This window comes from Furipterus horrens, unplaced genomic scaffold (assembly GCF_987537825.1).
Source record: "Furipterus horrens unplaced genomic scaffold, mFurHor1.1.pri manual_scaffold_3, whole genome shotgun sequence".
Lineage (NCBI taxonomy): Eukaryota > Metazoa > Chordata > Mammalia > Chiroptera > Furipteridae > Furipterus > Furipterus horrens.
In genome coordinates, this window is record NW_028327173.1 from 34,356,852 (window position 1) to 34,379,346 (window position 22,495).

A 22,495-nucleotide genomic window follows, 5' to 3' on the forward strand; every position below is an offset into this window, starting at 1 on the left:
TATAACCCCTTATACATGGAAATATGTAAAACTTCGTATCAGGTAGATGGTACAGTTTGGCTATCTGCTGATACCAAGTAAAAGATGCAAGTGGAAAAAATCTGTCTTTTAGCTATTCATATCTTGAAATTGGTACATGTAGATTGTGTGATCTTATGTCATCATAAAATTTTTATAGTGAAGAAGTTCATTGGAATTACTGTTCTAAACCCTTGAGCATTTTGTTTCCTTGTGTCTTGAGGGGCCCCTGTATTAATAGATAATACAGAACAAATTTCAAGAAGAAGTTTATACATTATTTGAATTGTGAAGCCTTTAAGATGAAAAAAGTGTTTCAAAATCCTTGAACAAGATGGAAGTTTTAATGACATGCATAACATATATGATACATAGATTTTACATTCCTAGGATTGTGGAAGGCTAGCAAAACCTAGCAAGCATTCTCATTTCATTAACAATGTAAAAGCAATGAAATGTGTTGAGTATCTGATTATCCCATGATCCTTTTTACAGATTATGAAGTTGGCAAGGTAGGTATCAAATAATTACATTTGGGGGAAAGTTGGAATTCTTTTCATATTTTTCTTTAAACTGTCCAAATAACCTTGGGTTACATGCAATATAGTTTGTAAAACCATAATTTAGGTTTTAAAAACTATTCTTCACTCTTCTCTGTAAAGGAGCAAACTGGATAGTGAGGGCAGTATCAGCAACCCTTTTAAAAGAATTTAAGTGTAATTTCTGTAATAACCTAGGATTAATGATGCCTCGATAAAATAAGTTATATATTTGTGAATAATTTCAGAGTAAGACCAAGGTTTTTCCAGGGCCTGAAATTTTGCAGGAGCGTAGCATCATTATGGTCACTACATAATATTATGTTAAAGGAAAGTTAGCATGAAATAGGTATTTGTGGCCTACAAGGCTTTAGGGGTTGTAATGTTAAAACTTCTTTTCAAAAATCTTACATTAAAAAATGCTCATCTTCATTAAAGATGTGATCCTTTTCAAGGAGGTATTTTGAACTTGAAGCTGCTGTTGCTAAAGGGTTGCTAAGGGAAATGAGCTACTCAGCACTAATGTGTAACTTTACTCTTATATTTAAAAGTAGTTAAATGATCCGCACCAGCTTCAGAGTCAGAGAGGGGACGAACTATAAAGGGTGAAGTGGAGAGTTGCCTCTTTCTGACAGTTATATAGCATGTCTTTCTTCTTTTTCGTGTTTTTCCTTCACCTCCCATAGAGAAAAGAAGCAACCTTTCTGGGCATAAGAAGGTTGAAAAGGTAAAATAGGCTACTGAGCAGGGCATGACTTATCATGAATGTAGACTGTCCACAGCTAAGGCAGAAAGAAGTGTCTGACCACTGAGAGAAATGTTTCTGCTGATGACCAGCCTCAAAAAAGGGCTTTTTATAATAACTCAGCATTAAGAATGGCTCGATAAAGACACTTATATATCAGTGAATAAAGAACCAAATAATTCTGCCCTAAGCATTTGGTTCAAAAGTTTTTCTAAAATATTTACAATTGTTTATGTTCTTTTATTGAGTGCCCACTGTGGTTCAGACACTGATAGTCTACGTGCTGGTGTTATAGGCAATAACATACAATTTCTACACTGCAAGCTCACAGTACAGTGTGAAAGTAACAAAGGACTGTAATTCATTGAATGCAGTCTAGTAGAATTGTTTAAAATTTGTTGAAGTTTGGAATTATGATCACAGTTAAAAATTTTCGATAAGTAAAATTTGGAAAATAATTGAAAAGATTAATGCCTTGGGGCTTTAGTAGGTGATTCCATCTGAAGATTACGCACTGTTTCTTCCACCTACGGAGCTGGAAGATGGAATAGCACACAAATTAATAGCAGGCAAAAACATGCATCTTGTAAGTCTCATAGGACCAGGGTTATATCATCACATGGTGGCAGAATACTGAAATTGCAAGCATAGGTTAGTTTTGTTTTGTTTTGTTTTGTTTAATTGTTATTGTTTCAATGTCAACAGATGTCAACATTACTCTGAATGTTGACTTCTGAGTATATAATAAAACACAGAATAAAGCTGAAATTTCTTTAGATCTATACTTTTCTACCTAAAGTAGTATTTATAGTGAAAAGTGTGAACTAAGTTTGGACATATATGAATTTGAAACCTAAATTTGCCTTTTACTAGCTGTATGATTTTAGAAGATCGCTTAAATTCTCTAGTCTTTAGTTTCCTTTTTGGAAGTCTCAGAGTTGTGAAATTAAATGAGATTTATAGGCAAAGTATGTAATGTGATGTGTGACACATTGTGGATGCTCCAAAAATACTAATTCCTGTTCCTTTTATAATAGTACTTACTGTATAAGAGGTTTGCTCTCCCACAGTCATCATATCATAGTATTCCTCTATTTATAACTTCAAAAATGGAAGAGGTTGACATAGATTCAGAGGAGACCTCAGAGAGGTGTAGCTCTTATGAACTGGCTGCCATTGTCCCCTTTCTGCCCTCCTCCTCCTTTGCTCTTCTATGGAATAGTCTGCGTTTTCCTAGTCAAATTCTATCATTCTTTTAGCTGAATCTTAGTTCCAGCTTCTTCCATGAAGCCTTCCCCCATCACTCAGGACGGCATTGCACCATTGACTATCCTTCAGTATTTTAGTTTATTACTTTTATTTTTGAGTTCCAGTTGACATAGAGTATTATATTAGTTTCAGATGTATAACTGAAACTAGATATATACCTTACAAATACAATGGAATATTACTCTGTCATAAAAAAGAATGAAATCTTGCCATTTGCAAACCACATGGGTGAAACTAGAGGATATTATGCTAAGTGAAATAAGCCAGTCAGAGAAAGACAAATACCATATTATTTCACTATATGTTTAACCTAAACAGAATAAACTTCAGAATTTTCTTTGGATACTTTTCTTTTAACATTCTTCCTTACACTACTAGTATTGAAGCATAAAAGAGAAAGCCCCTTTCCCAACAAAAATCTAAACTCCATGAAGACGGATACAATGACTTGTATTTCTTTTTATTCTTCACACTAAGGATTTAGTCCCGAACTTTGCCCACAGGACTAAGGAAATGTTGATCTGCAGCAGATGTTTTTCATTAGAACAGGAACAGACCTTTCAGACCTTCCTTATTATTTCCTTATTCTCTGATTGTTTTGAGAGTATTTGAATTGAATCTCCTTCAACATGGTTGAATTATCTTGCAAGTAAGTACTAATGCATAGTTTTTCCAACTATTCTCCATATTAATAATAATAGCTACCATTTAGAGTGCTACCTCCACCAAGCCTACATCTGTTTTAATCCTAGAACAAACCCTAAGGGAAGTATTACTGTGCCAGTTTTACAGATGAGAAAACTGAGGCTTTGAGAGCCTAGCATATCATTTTCTGCTAAGAGAAAGTATTTGAGGTGAAACTATCGGTCTTTATTCATTGCCCATAACTGAATGCTGCCTGGGGCCAGGCTCTCTGCCATATTTGCTGAACAGCTGGGCTGCTCTATGTAGGGAGTTTGGCCAGGTTTGGAACAAGTAGAGAGTGAGACTAGGGACTCAATCAGATACTCATCCTGCCTTCCAAGATTTTTTGCTTTCCAGCTTTAACCTTTTGTATCTCTCTCACTCCAAATTTATATTCTAATCATAATGATAGATTAAATGAGATACATTTTGAGGACATGCCTGGTTAGAAACACATCACAAAGAAATCTCTTGGTCATTTTTAGTTGAGAAAAAAATTGAGCATACCTCCTAGCCTCCCTTTCCTCTCTTTTCTTGTCTGTGTTCATCTTCCTCATTCATTCAACAAGTATTTATTAAGCACATCCTTCTGTGAAGTGATAGAGGAAGGGTCTTATTTTTAGATGAGGAAGACACCTTTCTAGATGAATACTTAGATAAAATAATCACCACTACTATGATGTGTAAAATTGTGCATGTCAAGTGCCTAGTGCAGTGTTTGGTATAGAGTGGGCTTCTGTAAAAGATAGCAGTTTTTGTTTTTATTTTTATTTTTTATTTTTATTTTTAATTTTTATTTTTAGTAAAGCTCATCTGAACTGAAATAAAAAGGCCTCCCAAGTCTCTTCATGCAGAGATCTTCAGAAATCTCTGTGTGTTCTCATGTTGACCCTGCTGGGTTTTCTTAGGCTATGATAAAGCATATAGCAGTGAAAAGTTCAGACAGGGACTTCCACTTAAATTAGATTTCTTGGATAAATGTGTATTTATCATTTTTCAGAATTTCCTATCCTTTAAATTTACTTTCCCAGAAAGACACCCTAGTGCTTTAAAAGTGTAGTCAAAGGCACAGTGATTCTGGAAAGACTCCTTCTGCTTCCAGCTGCTCTTCTAGCATAAGGCTTAATAGCATGGAAAGAAGATGGGAAGATCAAGTGTGAATCGACCCCTGTGTTAGCTTACCTGCCCAGGTGAATTCCTGGCAATTTAAGTGTACTAGACAGCCATTTGTCTACATTTCCCACACAGTAGCTTTCTGCTAGCTCTTTCCCACAGTCTGTAGTAGACGAAACTACTTAGGAAAGAGAAAGGCATCACACCATCAGGCCATATATCTCTAAGAGAACATCGACAGTGAATTCCTGATCTTGCCAGTTCACTCCATGTCAGGCTGATGCATCTTTCTTGTCTCTGTGGTATGTTTACATTTTCCTATAAAATTTGACTTAATGTTTCTACAGGAAAACAAAAAGAGATAAACCCAGCACCCAAATTCATCAAAGGAATATTATGCTTTCAATTTTTTCAAAAGCCTTTAAATATAGTATACTACTATCTGGGCATACTGATTGTATTTTCCCTAAAGGAAGAAATGCCAGCAGTGTAGGTTTATTTTTCAAAGGAAGAGAGAGAGGATAAAAAGAAACTGAGCCACAGGAAAATGTCAGGTCATAGTCACTGATGACGCTATTTAAATGGTGTGCCATAATCATATTAGGGCAGAGCACATGGAATTCCCTGATTTCTGCATGACACTGAAGAAGGACCAGCAATTATCTCTGTGTGTGTATTTGTGAGTGTCTGTTTGCTCTACCTCCCACCCCATTTTGCTAATTCAATTGGGGGCAAGACGGGGTAATCCAGACACCCGGAACAGGAGGAAAAGGTCTGCAGCTGTGCTCGCAGGAACTGGTATGAAGAGAGAGGCTCAGTCTGACTTGGAGTTTTGTGCTATGCACGTGAATGCTCTGGAACTGCCCTAATCAACTGAAAATGAGCCGGCTACGGTCATATGGAACAGGTCTGTTTAGCCACATCACTGGGTAGCATGGCAGATGGTAGACCGTCAATGGGTGGTATTGATTGGCTGGATTTGCCTTAGGGTAACTAGACTATGGGTCCTTAAAAACCCGCTTCATCTTATTTTCCTTTGTGCAGCTACGTACAGTTGTGGATTTCTTTTCTCACCCTCCCAGCTCCCACTATCTCCTTTTTTCCTTTTTTCAAATCAAAAGGCTTCCTTGGTAATCAAAATAGAGAGGTTACCTTGAGATAAACACTCTTTAAATTATCACCAAGGCAAGAGAACTCGAGAATATTTTATTTACTAGGCTGATTACATTTTAATGTTTGAAGAAAGTGACATTTTTTAATTAGTGTTTAAGACATATGGTGAGTGTACAAATTAGCTTATTCCATACAACCAGAATTTGATGAGAGCAACTCGTCCTTCTCACTCCCCAGTTAAAAATTGTCACTTGAAGCTTAATATATGCGAGGAGGTTAAATGGTATTAGGGGATGCAGCCTTGACTTAAATATGAAGGAGACAGTCGCTGTCTAAATGTTGCTTGGATGGGCAGGAAAAATAATAGTATCAACATCCGTGTATGCAAAAGGATGTGAAAGTTCCAAGGCTTTAATTCTCTCCAGCCAAGAAAACAAAATCCCAGGTATCTGTGTGCGTTGGTTTTTCTTTCAGGTGCACGGGATTGTAGACTGGTGCTTGCATGCTCTGTAAGTAATAAAATTCTCCTTAAAATCAGGCTGTATAACAATATAAGTGATGAGATTTATTTTCATTCAGGTGTTTCTTTATCCTTTCAGCAACCCCCCTCCATCACCTGGGGCTTTCAACCTGGGCATTCTATTTATTCCTGGCAGAAGAGCATATTAATTGGAATAAAAATGTACAAAGGAGACACCAAGTTAGCTCTACATCCCAAACAGTATAGTACGCCACAGAGATGTTTCACTTCAAGGCCAAGCATAGGGGGAAAGAACAGCACTGAGGAGAGACATGTGGTTGATTGTGCTCTATGGTTGTTTATAACTATTTGTATGACTTTTTAAAAGAGATGCTTAAGATTGTTTCTTTGTTTTTGTTTTTGTTTTCCAGGGTGTTTACTTTTAAGCTTTTGGTTATCTGCTATTATAAAGACCACATCCAATAAACCCAGTGGTTTACTCAGAAGAAAAGTTGCACCCTTAAACTCTTGTCTCCATCTTGTATGGGCTTTGTCCAGATGCATATTTTTGAATTGGGGTTTTATCATGTGAGTCAGTATTTTCCTCTTTTTGCTAAAGGAAGTATTTCCATGGAATTTTTTATTTTCCCCCTTGCTCTGTGTTGATTGGATTTTTCCTTGTTCATTTTTTGCTGATGAAACAAAGCTTGTTTATGTATCATTCTTCACAGTTCTTATTAGAATTTGATGGTATTTTGTTTTGTTTTCTAGCTATAAGTCTGAGAAGGAATTTTATTTATTTGTTTTGACAATATACAAAGAGAGAGACAAGACAAGATGCCTATTAGGATGCTGGTGTTTCTCATGTCATATCCTACACCCAAAAGCTATTTCAAGGGGGAAAAGAAATCACAGTCTTTTAGGATGGTTCATTTGAATCTGTGCACTCTACCCACCTGGTGGTTATATGGTGAACTGTTACTTTAAAGAGTAGTTTAAACACCAGCCATGTTTCGGGCAGGCTGCTCTTGCAAAGAGAGCAGTACATATAACAGGAGTCTACTGTGTGTGAGATAAGGGGAAAATTCAGCTCACTGACTAGAGGTTTTAATGTGCGAACTCTAGGGAAATAATATATTGACTGTTCCGTGGTGCGCAAGAAAATTGAAGGACCCTTTGCAGACGGAGTGCTTTGCAAAGGATTCTATCTGTTTCTCTTAAAACAATCTGTGGCAAGATGTTTGAAATCAGCAGGACGCTTAATGCTGCTTTGTTAAATAATGAGGTAATATTTTGTCACTTTTTTCTGGGCAGCATCTGTTTGGTTTTTGTTGTTGTTGTTTGTTTGTTTTTCCCTTTGCTTCATTCTTACCTCTATGTTTATGGAGGATTCTTTTTCCTTTCTTTCTTTTTCTTTTTCTTTCTTTCTTTCTTTCTCATGGAAGTCAAGAAAATACAATTCACGCTTCCATTTCTGTTCCTCCCTTTCTGCGCTTTTGGAGAATTTGGTTGTCTTTTTTTATTTGCAGTTTCAGCCGGCTGCTGTTTCCTAGCCCATTGTGCCACGTAAGGCTTCTCCACTGCGCGGAGTAGGTAGTTATTAACGCTGAATTGGCTTCTGGTACAGTCCATCTGGACTCTGTGTGGGAAAGCTGGCTGCCGGCGACTGATGCTGAGATATCTGCAACCTTTGGGATGTGTGCATGGTGTCGAGGGGCTGACTGATATGAGATTACTTCTTTTAAGGGAAATTGTTATTAATGAGTCAAGAAACTGCTCATTTATGGTAAGAGGGATACAGTGGCGCTAGCAGCCCCACAGCTCTGGGATATCATTTTTAGGTTGCCTTAGCTGCTTGAGTGAGACAAGTTTCTTTCTGTGGTGGTGGAGGATTGTGGCGGAAAAAAAAATCATGCATGACTGGGAGACGCGCCTGCCTGATTCTTGAGATAATATATTGAGAATCTGTTGCTTTGCAAATGTCACTCCACTGATGTAGTGGTCAGCCCCTCACTCTGAAAGATGAATGGTACTATTGGAAATGCAATAATAAGGTTGACTTTTCCCAACAATAGGATTCTGCCTTTGTCTTTGGAGAAAAGGCCTCTGAGGACATTTGTGCATTTGTTTGAGGATTCTGTTGAAATACTTTAGAGTGGAGGTTTTGGGAGAAACGATCAATATACAAAGTGCATGGATTTTTTAGCCTAGCAAAACCAGCTAGTTGTTTATACTGCAATATATAGTTCCTATTTTGGAAAAGTGGCCAGAATACCTTTTGGTATGCATAATATTAATTTATAAGTCACTGAGTGTGCCCAAGATTAGTATCGATGGGAGAAAAGGGTTTTAAGAAATTGCGACTTTTATAACCTGCAGAGAAATACAAAGTAAATATTCTGTTCAGAGTGAGCTGTTCTTATTTGTGTGTTTGTCAGTATGGTGTTCGTGTTTACTTTCACAATATTTTAATGTTGGTGAAATCACACTCAGAGTTTCTGTTGTTGATTTCGGCACCTGTACCTACGCTGCATACGTATGTTGAGCCCTTTAGAAGACTTAACCTATGAATTCAGCCTTAGTACACAGTTCAATAAATACTGTAGTATTATTGTGACTCATTAGACTATACACTTGCTAAAGATATTATTTTAACTTTACTAAATTTAGTATTATTCCACTTAGAGGGATTATAGTTTTAACATTTCCACTTTTCTTCCATGTGTTTTTATTTCTACTAGCTGAATTTATTTATATTCAAATCTAATAGCTCATATAGTGTACCCAACACATACTGTTTTATGGTGTATCTGTATTTTTAAAAGTGTGTATGTATATATGTAAATGTGTGTGTGTTCACGACATAGTAGCTTGTAGAGAACAGTTTTAATTTTTTAAAATGTAAAGGTTATCTCTTTTTAAATAATTTTTCCCAGACCCACTTATTCTTGGACTTTGAAGCCCAGAGTATAGAATGATTTTTGGCCTGTCTGCCCAATCCCATCACACTGTCAACTCTAGCCAAAGATTAAAGATTATGTTGAATTTTGTCTTTAGTAATATTTGTTACTTTTGTGTATTTATTGAGGAACAAAATGATTAACTTATGATTTTAAAAGTAGGGATAAATTAGTCTTCTGGATAGAAGTAAAGCACAAACTCCTCAGGTAAGCCACTTAAAAAACCCAAACCAGAATAAAATACTATACCACCAAAGGCTTGGTTGAGTACAGGTTATGAATTGTGTAACACAGACAAACTCTCTACACCACCACACACTCGCTAAGTGTCTCTTTGCCAGCCTTTCAAGAGGCCAAAGAAAAAAAACATCATTTGAAGGAGAAGAGCAAAATCACGTGCTCAGTTAAGCAAGATGAGCACTCCACGCAGGTTAGGAAATGAGGCGTCGTCAGAAGGCGTAGGGGAAGCAAAGAGGGGATGCGTTTGGGTGGATTTTTAAAAATTCAGATCATGCCTCTCTCCGAGTTGAGAAATAAATTCATTTAAATAAATCATTCATCATTCTCTGTTTTGAAAAGCTTAGACAGAAGGCAGAAAGGTAGAGGCTGACAGCTGCCCCTCTCCCCCCCCCCCCCCCCAGCCTTTTCTTTTTTGTTTATTCGGCAAGAGTTTTCTGAAGCGAACTTGTATGAACCCAGTTCACGGAGCAAGCACACTCTCAAACTTGCTATCTTTTGGAACGCTGGCCATGTTAGCCACAGAAGGAGCTTTACTTACTGAGAATCAGCAATATTGGGAAATAAAGTTAAAATGTAGATGTATTAGCACATTGAAGTGCTTTTGTTGTATTCTTAAGCCTAGAGGCAGATCGTTAAATAGGCATTTCGCTAGAAAGCAACTGTTGAGAAAGATAAGGTAGTTGAAAATATTCTATACAGGAAAAGCCCTCTCTGTCAGAGGGGTGGGGTGGTGAGGCCCCTGAGACAGGGAGAAGGGGGGACACTCCCACTGTTAGGTTTACAAGCCACCAGTGACCTGCAGTTGTTACAGTACTTTTGAGCTGGGAGGAGGGAAAAGGTAAAAATACAAGTATGGCTGTTGTTGCTTCAGCCTGGCCTTAATTACCAGACACAAGAAGCAGTTCAGAAATCTGGTCTCTGTTGTTGTAGAGGTCACCAAATCATTAACATCGTCAATCTGGCAGTAGCTAATTTAAATAGCACCTGATGTTGCAACGCCTCCCTACGTTTCCCTAGCCAATCAGATCATGGCTTTGGCTGACAGATGGTCCCATAAATGGATGTAAAAAGGGGAAGCTTCGAGCCAATTTCAGCAAGGCTCTGTTCAGTTGTTCTTATCTACATCCTAGAATCGGGGGTTTCAGCTCACTGCTCCTTTTCTTTATTTTTTTTTCTTTCTCTCCCCCACCCCCCTAAAATAATTGATTTACTTTATAATCATCCACACTGTATTTTGTGGATCTTTAAAATATATATAATAGTAATCATCTAAAAAAATATATCCTGAAACCTTTGCAAATTTTAAGAGAAGAGTCGAAGCTCTGCAAGACCCAATATTTGCCATTAAGAATGGTTATGGTAGGTATGACTAGATTTATAATCTGTTGTTTGTGTTGCTGGAGGGAAGAAAAGCATCTACACCTTGACCAAGAGTTTAGTTCTCTGCTGCTGTCTGATTCCTACATTTACTATCTCTTTTGTGTAGAGAATGTGGGTAGATCCTTTTATTGAAAAGCAGTGGGGAAATAGATTGTCATTTTTAACAGGTCATTGTCAGCTTTCCCTTCTACATAAAGGCAGGCAGGGGTGTGGGGAAGGTGGGCTGAAATAATTGCTGGTTTGTTGAAAGAGGTTATATTACATGAGACCATGATGGCAAAAGAAGGGATTTCTTTTTGTAAAGGGAGAGGGGGGTTGTCTACGTGCCTGGGTTTTGTGGGGCAGGAGGTGGATGCAGCCGGGTTAAGAATCTCTCCATTTCCGTGCTGAGAATTTAAACCCTAAGAGGCAGCTCCTGGATCCTGAACGTTGAGATGGGCAGTTGTGTTTCGGGGGACTGCGCAGTCTAAACGGCAAGGAGAGTGATTTATTTGAGCTTCAGTAAATGCTGCATCTTGTATTTCAAAGAGTTTCCTGTCATGACCTCATAAAAAAGAGGAGGCGGCTTGTATGTGTAGCAGTGCCTGGCATGTTGAGTTGTTGCTTCCTTCTCTGGGCAGCAGCTCTGTAAGAAGGAATGTCAGCTTTTACATAACGTTCCTTTCTGCTTTTGACACACTGTGTGAGGGTCCATCTTCTTCTGATCACAGATGGAGTGGAATGGCTTGAAGATGGTAAGTGAAAAGAGGAAGGAAGCTTGGAGATTCCAGCCGATTATGTGTATGTGAGTGTGTGTGTGTGTAAGGATGGTGGACTGTGCATCGTAAATCACTGTGCAGATCGTTTGTGTGTGTGTGTGTGTGAGTGTGTGTTTATTAGTATTTCTCTTCTCAGAAAACCAGAATTCATCTCCAAGTGTAATGACATTGCATGCACACAGCCACACACACTACCTTCCATAGAATACACATTTTAGCCAAGCAAGGTTGGTGTCTCTTTTGACAATCATAATGTCACCGTTGCTTTTGGCTGGCGCGTCCACCGCCTCAGTGAGCTTTCAACAGAATTGCACGACTGCTAAAGTTAAAGGCACGTTTCTTGTTCAGTCTCCTGCTTGAGTGATGGGGAAGGCTGGGGTCGAGGAGGTGAGGTTCAGTACCCACGGATGCAATTGTGAAACAGGACTTTTAGATGTGGAAAGGGAAGTGGAAAACCTATCCGCCAAAGTAGTAATTCTATTTTTAGCATCTATTTCGGGGAAAAAAGAATGAAGAAGAAGCAGGGAAACTCCTTGAGTGTCGCTCCTGTCGCCTGATGTTGACCCTGGAGATATGGCACAAAATGGCAAGATCAGATGCCACGGGTGCTCACTTTGACTTTGAATTTTCACCAGCAATAGCTTTCACGGGGTTTCAAAGCTGGGTACGGGGGGGAGGCTATAAATTCATATCCATCTCACTTATTTCTCACTAGAAAAGCCTGGGGAGGACTTTTCGCTCTGCATGGATGTTATAACAAAGCTGTGGTCTTTTCCCCATTCTTAGAGGATTGCCTTTGTCTGGCTGCTTGTTTTGATGGGTGTAAAACAAATAAGATTAGACCGAGCAGCCCAACTGAAAGCGATAGCTGGGAGGAAAACCCAATGAAAGGTTGCCGGGGAAACGAACAGAGGAAAAGCCGAGTAGGGAGCAGGTGGCTATCATGAGAACACACTGCAAACAGTGTAAAAAGGGGGGGACAGGACCTCGATTATCTTTGCTGTTCTTTGTGGCCAGCCCAACTTTAATTATGCTTTATAAATAGGTGTTAATTACATTTCTAACTCTGGTTTACAGTGATTTTTAGAAATCTATTTTTAAGCATCTGTTCCGTCTCTCCTGTTTTTTTTCTTTTCTTTTTTCTTTTTTTGGTTTAAAACACAGAGAGAGAAGGAGAGGGGGAAGGGAGAGTAGGCAATCTCTCAATTTCTCTCTTTCTCTCTCTCTCTCTCCCTCCCTACCCGCCGCCCCACAACTACCCCTTTTCCCTGCTGTGAAATTGTGCATGCAAAAAATCGCAAGGAATCCTATGAGGCCATCTGAAAAAAAATGTAAATTACATTGAATGAAGTTGACGGATGCATAATAAACTCCCACAGCTGATAGGTTCTGCAAATGATTTCTTAGAAATTTCCAGCAAATATCCATCCATAGGTGGAATATAGGTGGAATAGATTTACCCTAAACAATGATTTTGTGCTAAGTGATAGTGGTGCTTTGACTAAATCAGATGTTGATACTCCAGTTCCGGGGAGTTCATTGTATGTCTCATTGTATATCCTGAGGAGAAATTACTTTTTAAAATAATAAATGAAAAACTGTATTCAAGCCTTTTGCTATGCCTGCCTCTCCGTAGCTCCAGCCACAGGACCCATCAGGCTTCACCCTTGCAACCACTGCCTTCAACTGGGCATTTGGTCCCAGTTCTGGTCTTGGCATAAACTGAGTGAAAAGCTGATTTTTTTCAGTGTCTCTGAATGCCTGGGACCCATGTGTGATCTGGTGGCAGGCATCTCTCGCTTTTTCTCTAAATGTGCTTCACTAGTAGTCTTTTTCTCATGATGGTGGGTACCAGAAGGACTGAAAGGTATAGTATTTAGGCAAATAGAAGGTAAGGTAAAACGATCTGTTATGGTTTTTTCCTGAGAGGCATATTTGATACAGGATCAGGTAACTGATTTTAAGCCCAAAAATGAGAGATTAAAAAATACTGGAACATGATAAAAGATTAAGAAATATAATTGGCTTTATTGAAAGTACTCTTAATTTTTTTACTCCCTCCATTGCAAATCTCCGCATACACCCCCCCACCCCCATTCTATTTTCCTTGCCGATCCTTCTTTTTGTTTTGTGTTTATTGGGAGATTTTTAAAAATTTGTTTTGATTCTTAGGGTGAAAGTAAATAAAGATAGTTTTATTATACACTTGAACCTTGCTTTCATATCTTGAGTATGTAAACATGTTGCTATTAACGATAGAATTGTTTTTTATTATCTCTAATACAGTTTTTTCCTGAGAAATTTTCAGCCTTTTTTAGTTAGGGTAAAATAATTTCTATCAGAACTGTCACCTTAGCTTGGGTTGTAAAAAAGACACGTGGTTCTACTGCTGACCTTTTTCACTTCTTTGTCTTAAAAATATTAATGCCTACTGCCTGCATGTGGAGATGTGCCTTTATAGAAGCACAAGGCTGAGTGTGCATTTATAAAGAAGTGAAAATCTGACTGGAAACATTTCCGCACAAAACACCTGATTCATCGCAGCTTTAACGATCAGAATGTCCATGCATCTCATTGTAATGTAATGGCTAAATCATTTAATATTTAAATTTTGAAAGGGTAAAATGAACAGAAGTAGGGAAGTAGCTGAAACATTTATTTGATAATTATTGATTTGCAAGACTACTTTAATTTGGAAATAAAACCTAACAAATCTTAATCATTCATTTGTGATCTCAGTCCCATTCATTTCTAGCTGTCACTCATTCAAGTCATCCTCCTGACAAAATATAGATGAGCTTGTTTCGGTTCGATAGTTTTCCAAAATCTTAAAACTTTTTTTTCTCTCCCTACAACCTTTTCTTGGTCCTTTGAATATTCAAGGATTTTGTTATGAAAGGAAGGCCAGATTGTTGTGAGGTAATAACAATAGTTTTGTTTTGTTTTTTAAGAAAAAGAAAATGAGCTACATGATTGCATTTTAGTTCTAAACTCAGTCTTAAAATAGGGTTTGGGACATCTTAAACTTCAGATATTTTAAACTTAGCATTTCTATTGGAGATAATCTATTTGAATTTCAGACCTAGAAATCATGGCATGAATGTCACTTTGTGTGTGTGCATTCAATATCTCTAAAAGAATTTGCAGGTGATTCAGTGTGCTTTTCTTAAGTAAGAGTTACCATGAACAATGAAAGGGCTTCCTCTGGGCAAGTCCTTTTCTTTGGTTTTATTTCTTCCCTTTGCGCTGTTTCTTACTGTCGTGGATTCTCTTCCTATATGAAGTCCAAATGCTATTCCTTCCTTGAGGAGATATGCTGCTTCAATTAGCCCTTTGCATCTTAATGTTGTGTTTTAATTTTTTTTTTTTAATGAAACAAATTATCTATATGTACCGCCAGTAAGGAATGGTGGTCTTGATAGAGGTCATTGTGGATGGGCAGAAATACTTTGGCCTTGACACATTTCTTCATCAGGTCCAATGATCTGTGTCCTAAGCACTTAATTTATGTGCCTGGACACTTAATATGTACATTGTTGGTGAGCTGGCCAGCGGATGCTAGACACATGAGTGTGCGCTGGCAAATGCTGCAATGCAGTATTTTTCCCCAATGTCATTGGGAATTTGAGGGGTATGAAAGGACATAAACATTCTCAAGCTTGTATCTTACTATTTTCCAGTCAATGAGCCATGTAGTACAGAATTGGCCGATTCCCCTTTTGAAATCAGTCAACCTTTTATTGCCCACTATCCATTTTCCCATTCATTTGAGAGACATGTGGAAAGGATGCGTGTGTGAGAGAGAGAGACAGTGTGTGTGTATCAGTGTAAGCTTGTGTGTTTCTGGATTCCTGCTCCTGTCTCAGGATTTCCTTATTTGGTTTTACCAAATGTATATATACATACTTGCAAGTATATGTACATCCAAAAAATGGAGAGAAAACCTAATTGGGCTGGCTTCCCATAAGAAGTGGCTTATCCTCCTCACAAACTCCAAGAGTTCTCTTATTAGAAAAATACAAAACTTCATTTAAAAGATGTATCTAGACCCTGTAGACTTTCGTGAATAACTAAACACCTTTCTTTAGTTGCCACTTAAGGACTATAAATGTGCAAATCTAGAACATATTTGATAGCTAGAAGCTGCCCTTTCAATCAAGGAGTTGGGTTCAAAATAAAATGTCTGTGTACAGGAAAGAAGAGTTGTTTTTACTTTGGGAGCATTTAAATCTAATCTTAAACCATCGGTAAAAACAAGAAGGAGATAGGGTGGCTGTGTTAACATCTTGTGCTTTGTTTTGTGAGCTTGTGTGTGTGTGTATGTACATGTGTAGGTTTTGAAAACATCCTTGTTGTTTTTTAAATCTCAGTGTATTTTAAGGGTATAGGACTTTTATAAGTCAGCAGCTTTCCTAGGGTAAAAAGAAAGGTAGGTGATCTGTGGGTGGATGGGTGGATGGGAGTTGTCACAAGCAGTAACTCTCGTAAATCAGCCATCTAGAAATGGAAAGAAAAAAAGGCAAGAGGACAAGAATGGAGAGGGGTACCAACATGTGGGTCTGCACTTTGCCGTTATAAGAAATGAGTAATAAATTTGAACTGGTGTTGTTCCACATGCCCGATAATTTCTCAGAACCTTGACTTCACAGGTTCATTACTTCCTGGCTTGCTTGTTCACACCTTTAATTATATCCAGTTTGGGATGCTAGCTGGGGGCACCAAGGATGAGCCATTTTATTTGTTGTTTATCTCATTAAGTATTCAGGCAGCGTGCTCACAATAGCTTTGGAACATCAGTGTTAGGAATCAAGCACTTTGGAAATGGAATTGTTACAAAAGAACAAAAAATGAAAAAGCAGTCAGTCAACCAGCTAGCTTGCTTTGGATGTTCACATCCACTGTCCTTAATGGTAATATTTATGCTGTTTCTTATATGTTCATTAAGAAATAATGTATGTATTGTCAGTACTCCTAATAAGCCGGCAGCATTTATCGCTGTATCTCTATCTCTTTTTTCCCCTCTTCCCCATGCCCTCCCCCAATACCCGAGATTTTGCCTTTTGCCGGACCGTTTTAGAACTGACCATTTTTGCTTTAGGGGAGATCATTATTCAGATCTTTGTTGTATCTAACACCAGAGATATTTCCCCCCTCACTACGGATCTCTCTCTGCAAGAATCAAGAAATTCTGAATGCCATAGTGGAATTTTAAAACAAATTTTGAGGGAGAAAACAGTGAAGATGTTGGAGAAACAAGGTCAGTGTAATTGTTGTGCTTGCGTTTGTTTTTCTTGTTGTTGCTGTTGTTGTTTGGGGAAAGCCTTATTTTTAACCATATAAATAAAATGCAAAGTTACCATATATAATTTTTAATGGAAAAAAAAGTACAACTTGTAGGTCCCTCTGAATATAACTTTCCTTGGACTCTTGATTTGAAAATAACATTTAAAATTGAGTTTAATTTTTAAATTACTAACTTTAAAGCTATAAATATGCAGTTCATAAGTCTTTTTCTGTAAGAAGTTTAGTTCTTTTTTCAGGATATGAGGACACAGAGAAACTATTACAGCCAAGATGGCGAATTCTGAAAAACACACCACAGCATGGAGGTTTCCTCTCTCTTTGCACTTTGTGGCATCGAATCTGCTCTTGTTCATTCGATGAATTAGTTACCTTCGATTGTCTACTCTTCTTTAACAACTAGCCCTTAAAGTTGTTTTATCAAGTGTATTCATAGTAGAGGATAGCTATTATTTTTGTTGGACGAAGATGTATTTTTTGAGGACTAACTTATGTGCCTTTCTTTGGAATGTAGAATTCAAGGTCACTATTTCTTTTTCTTCTGATGCTGATGAAAAGGCATAATTAGAGGCTAAGTCCATGAGACTTGGGATAAAGTTGGGGTGAGGGATTTTAAGATTTGATGGTATACAATGAGGTTTGTATAATATTATGAGAAAAGATCTGTTGGAACATTCAAGTACCTAAACGTTTTTTCCTTTTGTATTTATAAGAGTCTAGGCATGACTCCAAAAGATAAAAGTAAAAGGTCTTCTGGACATTTTCATCTATAAGGTTCTATGTATCCAGGTGTTCATGCTCACAAAAAAGTAAAGTTTGGACAGTTGGAAGGAACTTGTCTTTCCATCAGCTGGCCATGGAGTTTGTCTAGAGCCTGTTAATTTTACAGAAATAGGAATGCCTTGCTTCTCACAGATGATTCTTTGAATATCTTTTCCCACGTTAGCCTCCAAGGAGGACCCTTGGCATGCCCCTGTGCAAACTGTAAGTTTGTTAGTGGAGCAGAAATTATAGTCACTTTGTCACACACACTTAGATGCTACATTCTGTGTGTGTGTTGGGGGGGGGGGTTAATAAATGGACAGCCATGTCCCTCAATGTGCCCTAGGATGACCAATAGTGGCTTCTCAAGTAGCCTGTGTCTTTCCTAAGCTGCCAGTCTAAACCCTTTAGAGTTTTGCTTTCTAATTTGTACATGAAAAAAATAACAGGCTCAGTTGAACCTTTTTTTTTTCAAGTGCCCCTTTGAAGATGCAGTAGTAGTAAATATAGCTTTAATGATAAACTTTAGCTCTAAGTGCTATTTAAAAGTCTGTAGTGGAAAGCCTGAGAACTTGCAATCTTTACTAATGAAACTTTCATTAGGAAAGTGCTCACTTTAAATGGAGTAAATTACTACGTCCCTGCAATTTGTGATTTTGACCAGATTTGGCTCATCCTTTCTATGTGACTTTTTGTAATGCAGCCAACCACACATCTAAAATTCTGGATATTGTACGTATCTTCAATATTAATTATCTCTGTTGGTGTATTCAATACAGATAGTACAATTCCCACAAGTTCAGATTCTTACTTTAACACCAAAACAAAAGTGATATTTATGAATAATATTGGGAAAGTTGTCCTCATAGTAACCGTTCCCCAAAGGAAGCTTTACATAAATGTGCATTTATTATTCAGGATATTAAAAGGGATTCCTTAGCTTTTACTTTTTAATTTGGGCTAAAATATGTAAATTGGTTTTATTTTGGAGTTTCTCTGTTTTAGGTGGCTTTGGGGGAGGATAACTTTCTAGCTTGATTATGTTTTAATCACCTCTGTAATGGAAAAGGTTCTAATCCTGAAAACAACCTGTTATTGTGATTAGGGCCCATAGGGCCAGTCTGCAGATGGGGTTAAAAACATATTACATCTACTCGTACACATGCAGAAAAATTAGATTTGTTTCTACTAGTTATTGTTATTCCCGTGTCTTTGTTGGCAGGCCAACTCAGAGGACACAGAACCATGAGTCAGTCTCTGGACTCAGAGGACCTTAATGGTGTGTGGGGACAGGCAACCCTCTGGAAAGACTGCTTTTTTCTTTAAGAAACCAGGTAGTTCAAGGATCTTAGAGTCAGGTGTTTTGACTTCCCCATTTAGTAATGTGTGATCTTGGATGAGGCTTTTCAGCTTTCTGAGCCTCAATTTCCTCATCTCTAAAATGGGGGTGATAATGCCCAACTCATAGGGTTCTGTGAGGCTCGGAAGGGGACCAGTATTTATTGGAAGGCACCAGTCATACATGGAGCCTGAAAGCGAAAGGTGCTTAGAGAGCATTAGGTCTCCTTCACTCTGTCCATCTTCCTGCCCGTGCTGGATGTCCTGGGGAGAAGTAACGTTGCATGCTACCCTCAGAGTCTCCATCCTCTCCCCAGAACTAATGTGGCAGTGTGAGTGTGACACACAGTGGCTTTTAAATATAGACAAGCCTTCAGTTTCTCTCTGGAATTGTGTGGCTTTAAGTTGTCTCCATTCTCCTAGAGTTTCGGAAGGTATATCCATGATCTCCTTCAAAATTGTAATTAACTTGGGATTTAGTAATTAAAAGAGAAAAGAGGTAAACATAAAATTAATTTTCATCAGTGCTATTTTTTTTTTTTTTTAGTTTCACAAAAGAGTCTGTTAAGAAATTCAGAAGTCAACCAGAAAGAAAAACAGGTTAAAGCTAATTGATACGATCTCATCTTTGCTGTCTAAAATATATATAACCTGTGAGTTATTTGACTTTGGCCCAGAAACCAACTTACTTTGGAGCTATTGTTTTCCGCTTTGCTACATCAGCTTTTTTTCTCTATCCCTCCTGTTTTCCTGATAGGCTGAATTTTGAAGTTCTATTTCTCGAGGAGTGGTGAAGAAGCTGAAGCAAAAGTGGCTTAATGAGATTTTTCTAACTTGCCATTAGTTTTCCATCTCCTGCTTGGTGAGGCAGGGTGATGGATGCCTTTGGCAGTGTGAACAGCTCCAGAAGTGATCAGATTGACTGAAGAGGTGTTGGAGATGTGAGCAAAATGCAGGCCCTCAATTTATTACCCTCCCATTTGACGGAAAAAGAGAAAGGAGGAAAATCTCCAGCAACGCCTTGATGTAGCTGTTGATCACACACACCTGGGAAGGGGAATTGTGGGGTGTCAGGACTGGTGTTAGGCAAAATCTAATTTTGTACCTTTTCCCGAGGCTCTGAAGTAGTGACCAAAAAAATTCAGATTGTTTTAAATGGGGACCTGTTGCTGTCACCAGTGAGGATGAAGAAGTAATACAAGTAGTCCCTGAAGGGGTTCAAAGATAGCCTTAGAACACTGTTTTAAAGTCATGGATTTTGAATTCCACTTCTTATGATCATGGGAAGGTTGGGAAGGGGATTCATTTTCTTCCCTTCAATTTCATCCTTAAAACTAGGGGGCAGGGTTCCAAATAGATATGATCCCCCAAGTGCCATTTCACAGGTCCAATGCTTTTATAAAGAAGACCTTTACTATGAAACAGACAATAGAACTTTTCTCTTTCCATGTGTATCTATTTTAAGGTTTCACCAAGGTTCTTCTAAGGATTTTGTAAGCAGCCTTGTATGTGGTCCACAAGCTATCTGGAAGATTTGTGGTTGATTTTTAGAATGTGTTTGTATGGGTAGAAATATATCTGTGGGAGGAAGGGGCTTGAATTTGGAGAAAGGGAGGTATAAGAGATGGTTCTACATAGTTTTGCCTAGAAAAATCTCACACATTAATGAAAGACGAAAAAGAAATGATTGGGTGAGAGATTTGAGCACATGAATGGTCAGGGGAGTGGCAGGTAGATGAATAGCCTTAGTATCTTCTTGATAGATAAGTGTTCATATTAAAATTTTTAAAATTTATTCACATTTAAGCTAATATTTGAATCTCAATTTCTCCTGCTTTATACCTCTGACTTGAGGTTATATGCAGGAAGAAATAAAACCTTTTCGCTTAAAAGGGCTTTAGTAAAAACTCTTAAATAGGTCTCTAATTAGTAAAGTTTGGAGACATAGACTTGCAGTTTGTGTAGTCTTAATAGTACTCCTCCTAAACTACTGGGTTGTGTGAATTTTCCAAGAACAGAGGAGCAAGTTTGCGTTTCTAGAACTTCAGCTATTCCCAGCACAGTTCTGCCATGCTAGACCTGTGACCATGGAGGTCATTTCTCATATTCTCTTCACATTTTATAATTTTTGTTCTATGTTGTGAGCTTGAGCTCTTTAATGTAGTTAAGGCAAGTACTATTAACCCCTTTTTATAGAAAATAAAGCTGAGCCACCTGCCTTAGCTTACATGTTTAGCAATATCAGAAGCCCTAGCTCCAGAGCGTTTGGGAATACATCCAGCTTGGCCCAAGTTTACTTCTCTAGGAAAAAAAAGAGCAATTCATTTTCTAAATCAACTTTTTCATTGTGGAATCAACAAATATAACTTCATGTCTATTGCATGTAAACCACATTCTAGGTGCTGCCTGGAGTATGACAGTATTTAAAGCATATTCTAATGTAGTAGGTGAGGACAATGACAAGCAGAATGCAAAATGTGTCTTGGCAGAGGAGGTACAAGGTACCATAGACAGAGATCTTCTTTCTTGTTGGGTGGGAAAAACAAGGCATCATGGAGAACATGCCATTTGAGTGGAACCAGGAAAGCTAGATAGGCAGAAAAATTAGGAGAAAGGGGGATTCCATGTGGAGGGAAGAGTAGGAGTAAAGACATTGAGATAGGAACTTGCTTAAGGAATGATAAATAGTCTGGTGTGAATGCATTTAGGATGTATAAAGATAAAGCCGGGACTCTTTAGGGTGTTTTGAGTTGGTTTTGACTTTATTTGAATTGATAGCTATGGAATGTCTTAGATCAGAGAACTATAGGTTCATGATTGTTTTGCAGGGTCAAGAGTTGTCTTTATTGAGTCATGATTTCTCAGAAATTGAAGTCACCCTAAAGATGCTTCTAAATTAGATCTTGGTTATTTAGAGGGAATTGGCATTAAAGCACTCCTCTGATCATAGTGTGATGTTATGATGATGATGAGGCTTGTCGGTGAAGTCACATTGCGGGTTGCTTTTATGGTTACAGTGCCAAGAAGCAGTAGGAGGAGCAATATTGACTTTATTTCAGATTGTAAACATATGTGCCATTAGAGGAGCATGCTGCATTCTCTCACCAACAGGTACTAGTGCTTATTTTGTGGGATAATGTGTGGCCAGTGAGAGGAGGGTGGAGGTTTGGGAATAGGCTTATTTCCTCCAGAATAGAACACTACCCATTTGGAATTCCAAGTGCATGTACCAAGTTATGCTTGTCTTCCCTGGTAGTCTGTGAGCCCCGAAGAGCTGAAATCATGTAAGAAGCTCTCTTATTTCAGTGCCCAGCACATAGTAGGTACTCAGTAAGTGTTTGTTGAATTGAGTTATAATTTTTTTTAAAGATCCTGAACCACAGTTAGAAGACTGTGAGTCTTAGGTCTGTTATCAGCTTGTGGGAGTCTGTTTAGTCCAAGGCACCTAACCTTTCTAAGTTTCAGTTTCTTAATATTAATATAAAATAGAATTAATACAACTTCATAGCTTGATAGGAAGGTGAGTTAAACTATATCCTCAATACATGCTAACAGAAAAATAATAACATTAGTAAATTATTAGGTTCTAGTTTTGCCAATTATTTTACTGCATCTTGACCAAAATTTTAAAAATTAAAACAGTAGCATACTAGAATGGAATAAAAGGTAAAAGAAAATATTATTGGCTGATACTTAGTAAGGGTGAGTATTATATCATCAAACTTTTTCAGTTTTCTGTATTCTGAGTTGTGATATGAAGTTCAATATATTTCATTCTGTTTTTTGGTTTGTTGGATCATAATCAGCCAAGTTTG

At 37.9% G+C, this 22,495-nt stretch overlaps 1 protein-coding gene across 2 annotated transcripts in view; it reads left to right on the forward strand.

Annotated features, from left to right (window-relative positions):
• Nucleotides 1-11,147: 11,147 nt before the first annotated feature.
• ELAVL4 (ELAV like RNA binding protein 4) overlaps nucleotides 11,148-22,495 on the forward strand; it is an 87,745-nt gene continuing 76,397 nt past the window's right edge. For both annotated transcript variants that reach the window (XM_090269429.1, XM_090269430.1), the window contains exon 1: nucleotides 11,148-11,255. In XM_090269429.1, the coding sequence (XP_090125555.1) occupies nucleotides 11,232-11,255 (24 nt within the window). In that variant the 5' untranslated portion in view covers nucleotides 11,148-11,231. The remainder of the gene's footprint in view (nucleotides 11,256-22,495) is intronic.